We start from the raw sequence: 6,377 nt of genomic DNA on the forward strand, positions 1-6,377 counted from the left end.
GGCCCTGTGAAACAGCAGGGATTTGCGCATTAAGGACCACCTGGGCCCATCTCTGCTGCTGCTTCCCACTCTGGGAAGACACGAGGGTGGTACGACCTCCTGCAAGACACCACCTGGCCACAGGAAAGGAGCACTCACCCATGCTGGCCATGATGTTCTGTCCCCGAGACAAGTGCCTGTGAAGGCAGAAGCCATTCTCACCTGACCCTCCCTGTCAGGAATGTTAGAACCTTCTGAAGGAGCAGCTAGGTTGCACTGGGAAGTGGTGGGGGGAGAGCGGAGGGTCATGGGAAAGGCCCCCGAATTATCTATCTCTGGTCTTCTGGGCTGGGCCTCAGTTCCTCCTTCCGCGCTCACCAAAGGGCCCTGCTCAGAGGAACAGGATCACATGCTTGTCCTTCTGTCCATCTTCTATGCCACTGCAGTCTGTCTCCCCTTGCCCACCCCTATCTCCATGGGGAATGGCGGTGGGTCCACGCAGAATGTCTCCATTTCGGACAGGGTCATGCAGGTGAGGGTGGGCGGGGCGGACCGAAGACAGGACTCAGGCCCGCGCGTGGACCCAGTCGGGGGCGCTGGCCTGGCTCCGCCCCGCGCGCCCCCGCCGCGGCCCGCGCGCGCTCCCGGGAGGCGGCGGCAGCATCTGTAGCATCAGCAGCCTCGGCAGCAGCCCCCGGCGGCCTCGGGTGGGGCAGGCCGGACGGACAGACGGACAGAGGGCACCGGGGTCGGGCGGCAGCCCGGGCCGGCCATGGAGGGCGCCTCGTTTGGCGCGGGCCGCGCGGGGGCCGCCTTGGACCCCGTGAGCTTCGCGCGGCGGCCCCAAACCCTGTTGCGGGTCGCGTCCTGGGTGAGTGGCCCATGCCCAGCCCCTTGCCCCGGTCCGGAGCCACGCCTGTCCTCGCGTCCGTTGTCCCCCAACCCGCCCTCTGCCCCTCGCCCCTCACCCTCATCCTCCTCCCTGCCGGCCCCTCCCCCGCCGGCCGCAGGTTGGGGTGACGTCACCGGGCTGGGCGCGCCCACCTGCCGGCGGGGGAGGGGCTGGCGGCGACTGAGGGACCTTGAGAGGTCACTGCCGGTCGCCCACAGCCCGCAGTTCTTCCTTGGTCTAACTCCAATCCCTTTCTTCAGCCTTCTACCCATTTTCCCTGTTCTCATGACTCAGAAGTGGGCACGCTCTGCCCCAACTCGAGGAGGGGGCTGTGGGAGCCGAAAGGGACTCGGCAGAGCCTCCCCTTTTCCTGACACACACATACCCCAGGTCCCTTTGAATGGAGCCGGCTCTTCCCAGCCACCACCCTTCCCACTCCGTCCAGCTGAGTTGAGGGGAGGCTGGCTCCAGGCTGGGACTGCCGGAAGGGTCTCTGCACCAGGAGAGCTTCTTGGAGGTGGTGTGGAGGGGGCAGGTTCAGGCAGTCGAGCCCACTGGTGCAGCCCACTGGTACATGCTTTGCTTCTTCTGGGCTTTGCCCAGCTGGTGCCTGTCGCACCTCCATGTCCGTCTTGGAGGAAGGTGGTGCCCAGGGTGGGGCAACTCCCCCACCCAGCCTTACCATGGAGTGACTGACCATACCAGGAAGCAAGAACCCTGTGTTCTGGTCCCAGCTCTGATCTGGAGCTCTGGGGGAACATATCCATGCCCTGGCTTTCCCCTTGATTATGATCTCTCTGAGCTGGAGCAGGAAAGGAATGAAATGATGAAACTGAAACTGAGGACGTTTCTTGGAAACAGGGCTGCCCAGAGCTAAGACCAGCGTCTGGTTTAAAATGACAGTGGTCTAACTCCCACCTACCTCCAGGAACTGGTGGACAGAAAGTACTGAGGTTGGGCTGAACCCCAGAGGTTGACTTTGGAGTCCACACACTCATGAGTAATGTTAATTAATTATAATTATGAGGGGGTCATCATCCTTCAAGTGCCTGCTACTGCCGGAAGCTGATGGACATTCTTTTTTGCAGTGCTTGGGTTTAGAACTCAGGGCCTCATCCTTGTTAAGCAGGCACTCTACCACTTGAGCCACGCCCCAGCCCAAACATCTTTCAGACACAATGTTCTTTCCTAGAATGTAACACTGTGTCACCCCTGGTGGACATTCTTGAACCCAGCACCCTGGGCAGGGCCTGTTTACCCCTTATGGCATGCTAGAGAGGTTTGAAGTGGGACTGGCTAAAGCTCTGGGCAGCTGCCCTTCTGGTACCCCCACCCCACCCCAGGCTCTCACCCATGTCCTGCTGACTGAAAGCTCCTGTGACCACTCTTTTGAGTAGGCTCTAGGGGGGCCATCATGGGCCCCAGGCTGTACAGAGGAAATGGCTTTTAATTTCTGCCCTGGCGTTTCTCAGTCATTGGACCTGTTTAAGCCAGTTCACCTGTTGGGACTCAATATCCCCACCTATAACAGGATGAGAACGTGGGAGTTTTGGAGGATTCAGTGAGCAAACCATGAAAAGGAGCGGTTTTAGCACAAGTGCCTGGACGTGATAGCTGCTCACTAAATGTCAAAACTTGGCCATAGTTAGTAAATTACCGAGGGGGTGGGAAAGACAGGCTTGATGCTTCAGGGGAACTCTGGGTCAGGCTGGGGACATGGGCGCTCGTGGTGGGCGATGGAGGTCCGATGTCTTGATGTGAGCAGGGGCTGCCATGGGCCCCTGAGCGTGCCCCGCCGCCCGCAGGTGTTCTCCATCGCCGTGTTCGGACCCATTGTCAACGAGGGCTACGTGAACGCCGACAGCGGCCCGGAGCTGCGCTGCGTCTTCAACGGGAACGCGGGCGCCTGCCGCTTCGGCGTCGCACTGGGCCTCGGGGCTTTCCTCGCCTGCGCCGCCTTCCTGCTGCTCGACATGCGCTTCCAGCAGATCAGCAGCGTCCGCGACCGCCGCCGCGCTGTGCTTCTAGACCTGGGCTTCTCAGGTGGGCGGGGCCGGCCTCGAGGGGGCGGGGCTTGGAGCGCAGAGCGAGGCTGTGGTCTTCTGCAGGGGGCGGAGCAGACCATGAAGAGGCGGGGCCTGGCGCTCGCCCGGGGGCGGCTCAGTGGGCGGGGCTAGGGTGGGCGGGGCCTTTCTTAGGCCAGAAGACGGCTAGACAAAAACACCCCGCGCTTGAGCGCGCGAAGTCCGGCGGCCTGTGACCGAGCCGAGGCTGGGTGAGGCGGGCGCCCCTGGAGGTGGCTGCCCCTGGAGGTGGCTGCCTGACCGCTGGCCACCACCCGCAGGGCTCTGGTCCTTCCTGTGGTTCGTGGGCTTTTGCTTCCTCACCAATCAGTGGCAGCGCACGGCGCCCGGGCCAGGCACCACTCAGGCGGGGGACGCGGCGCGGGCGGCCATCGCTTTCAGCTTCTTCTCGATTCTCAGCTGGGTGAGTGCGGGCCCTGTGGGCGGTGTGGGGGACGGGTGGGCCCCGGCTGGCCGCGGCTGACCCCGGCTCCCCGCCCAGGTGGCGCTCACCGTGAAGGCCCTGCAGCGGTTCCGCCTGGGCACAGACATGTCGCTCTTCGCCACCGAGCAGCTGGGCGCCGGGGCGGCCCAGGCCTACCCTGGCTACCCCGTGGGCAGCGGCGTGGAGGGCACCGAGACCTACCAGAGCCCGCCCTTCACCGAGACTCTGGACACCAGCCCCAAAGGGTACCAGGTGCCCGCCTACTAGTGGTTGTTGGCAGGCTCGGGCCAGGGCTGGAAGGCCACCCCACCAACGCAGGCCTCAAGGCCTCCTGGGACCTCTGTTGGGTCCTACCTGCCCAGCGCCAGGGACAGAGAAGGTGGTCACTGTGGACCTCTGGGGCCGAGAAGGGGTAGTCTCCCTGGGGTGCCGGGCCTGTCCCCACCAAGTTCCACCAGCCTCGGGTCCCAGGCCTGAGGTCCTAAGAAGGGGACAGCACGGCCTGGAGTGGACTGGCCCTGAGAGAGGCATTCCCTTTATGGGGCGGCCAACCTAGGGCTCACCTGTCCACTCCAGGGTCAGAAATCCAGCTGCCCTCCAGGGCCCAGTTCAGGGAGGGGAAGGGACACTAGCCCCACTCTGGGGGTTGTGGCCATTGTTCACCATCCTGTGTCCCTGTGGACCATGACTGTCCTTGCTCCTGTCATGTGGTCCATCCTGTCCAGAGCCCCCCTCCATTTCTTATGGCAGTCTCACTGGAGCAGCCAGGCCCTGTCAGTGTTGTGATTGTGGTCAAGTTTTCAGGTTTCATCTCATAGTGCCCTGCAGCTGCCCCTCTCTCTCTGGCCCCTGCCCAGGTGTGGGTGGTTTTGGCCAGGAAGGCACAACACACTGAAGTTGTCAGCCCTTCAGTAAAACTTTACCCAGGGGAGGAGGGGGACACCTGAGTACCTGAGTGCCAGGCAAGACAAGTCTCTCACAAGGAAAGGCCTAGAGGTTCCATCTGCCCACGGTGCCCCTGGAGACGGCCATTCCTGCAAACTACTTTACCTTGGCTTCCTGGACCAGTCCCTCCCTCCCTCCTTCCCTCCCTTGTACCCCATTATAAGGCCCAGCCCCAGGTGAGGGTCCCTGGGCATAGCTGACTCCTCATGCATTGCTTGAAGCTGGCTTTTCACATTAAGTCCAAACCAAATGCATTGCCATATTTCATTCTTACAGACAAGATGCCTCATCTGGAGTTGCAGTTGAGTGACAATCCTGTACATTGTAGTATAGATCAATTATATGTGGATATTTAAGTGAACATGTTTACAATTTTTGTATGTATGGATCTCTCCCTCATTCCCTTCTCTGAAAGAACAATCCGTGATTGTGTATTTTCAGTGTCCCCTGTTATAACTGCAACTTCTTTACAATAAAGACTGTAAATGCATTGACCATGATCTAGATGTTCCTGGAATCATTTCTGCCCCAGCCTCTCCTGCTGCCAGGGGCTAAAGTCTCAGGGAACCAGGGCCCAGAGTCTGGTAGGGTGTAGGGAGATGGAAACCCACCTCCCCTCCCCTAATGGTCTGGGTGAAAACTCTCTGAAATGCTGTGGAGACCCTTCCTTTATCCTTTTTTAATTTTTATTTATTTATTTTTTTATAATAGGTGTACTTCACAGATCCAGGGTCCTCTTTGAAAGCTGACTTTACAGCTGAGGCTTAAGTTCAGTTCAGATTACCTCTGCAATCTGTCTCCCACTCCCCAGGATTTGGCCTCTATTTCCTAATCTGTGTGTGTATGTGTGTTCTAAAATGTATCACTTTAAATCATTTCAAAGGCGTAGGTCAGTGACATTAATTATACTCACTATTGTGCCCCCATCACTACTACAGTATTTGTGGGTATAAATAATAAATAATTTGAAAAACAAAAATTTTAAATTCCTACATGCGCATTCCACAGCTCAGTGGATGCAAAGAAGCTCTCAATCCCAAATTATCATCAGTTGTATTTAAATTGTGTGATCGCTGAGTGTTTCCCTTCCCTTAATTTTTTGAAAATCTGCCTTCCACAAAGCAAATCCTCCCAGGCCAAAAAAGGCACATAATGTGCTTAATTTGAGTGAAAAAGTGAAATTTTTAGTTTCACTGAAAGGTGAACATCTTTAGTGGAAGTTGGGAATTATGGGAATAATGAATCAGGAATCTGGAGAATTCAAGATAAAGAGCACAAAACAAGATGTAGTTTTTGGTGACTAGTGCAAATGTGTACCATGGTAATTTTTGACATAGTAATGTAGTCTACTTCATGCAGTATCAATGTATGGATGCTCAAACCTGTACATATAGAATAGATAAATATGAATAATTTTAGAGTACTAAACTATGCATCCTGAATATTTTTGGGTTTTTGTCAATAGCTGTCTCTTGGAACCACGTACCCTCAGATACCAAGGTCTAGTGTATGTATCGGAACTTTGTACCTGTTCTATGGTAACTGCCCATCCCCTGGTAACCTCTGATCTACATTTTATCTCTGAATTTGCCTGTGTTAGATGTTTCATTTAATTGGGATCACACAATATTTGTCTATTTTTTGAATTCAGGGGCTTATGCTTGCTAGACAAGTACTCTCCTCCAATCCTGTACTTGTATTTTTGTGTTGGCTCCTTTCACTGATTATCATGTTTTCAAGGTTCCCCAATTTGTAGCAGATGTCAGTACTTCATTTCTTTTCATGGCTGCACAACATTCCATTATATGGCTAGGCCGTTTTGTTTTATCTATTCATCTGTTGATGTACCTTTGGATTGTTTCCTTCTGTTTTGAGTTTATATTTTCAGTTCTGTTAGAAGTAGAATTACTGGGTTACATGGGAGCATTTGGGTCAGTGTTACACTTTTCGAAGTTTTATGAAATCTGTCTTGTTTTTTATGTACTTTAACTGTGGTATATGCATCCATTGAAAGTGTGCCATTTTAGCTAGGCAAAGTGGTGAATGTCTGTAA

At 55.4% G+C, this 6,377-nt stretch overlaps 1 protein-coding gene across 1 annotated transcript; it reads left to right on the plus strand.

Moving 5' to 3' along the window:
* Positions 1-629: 629 nt before the first annotated feature.
* Syngr3 (synaptogyrin 3) lies at positions 630-3,798 on the plus strand. The gene is made up of 4 exons (XM_020169414.2): positions 630-850; positions 2,677-2,914; positions 3,216-3,358; positions 3,437-3,798. Exons 1-4 carry the CDS (start codon positions 752-754, stop codon positions 3,644-3,646), a joined length of 690 nt encoding a protein of 229 aa, XP_020025003.1. The 5' UTR covers positions 630-751; the 3' UTR covers positions 3,647-3,798.
* The last annotated feature ends 2,579 nt before the right edge of the window (positions 3,799-6,377 follow it).

Source organism: Castor canadensis, chromosome 17 (genome assembly GCF_047511655.1).
Source record: "Castor canadensis chromosome 17, mCasCan1.hap1v2, whole genome shotgun sequence".
In the NCBI taxonomy this organism is placed as follows: domain Eukaryota; kingdom Metazoa; phylum Chordata; class Mammalia; order Rodentia; family Castoridae; genus Castor; species Castor canadensis.

What these genes read in the sequence shown, in the direction of transcription:
- Syngr3 (XM_020169414.2), top strand. Translation starts at nt 752, where the DNA reads ATGGAGGGCGCCTCGTTTGGCGCGGGCCGCGCGGGGGCCGCCTTGGAC. An exon ending in TGTTGCGGGTCGCGTCCTGG is followed by an intron (nt 851 to 2,676) that starts GTGAGTGGCCCA and finishes CGCCGCCCGCAG; the next exon opens with GTGTTCTCCATCGCCGTGTT. An exon ending in TCTTCTCGATTCTCAGCTGG is followed by an intron (nt 3,359 to 3,436) that starts GTGAGTGCGGGC and finishes CTCCCCGCCCAG; the next exon opens with GTGGCGCTCACCGTGAAGGC.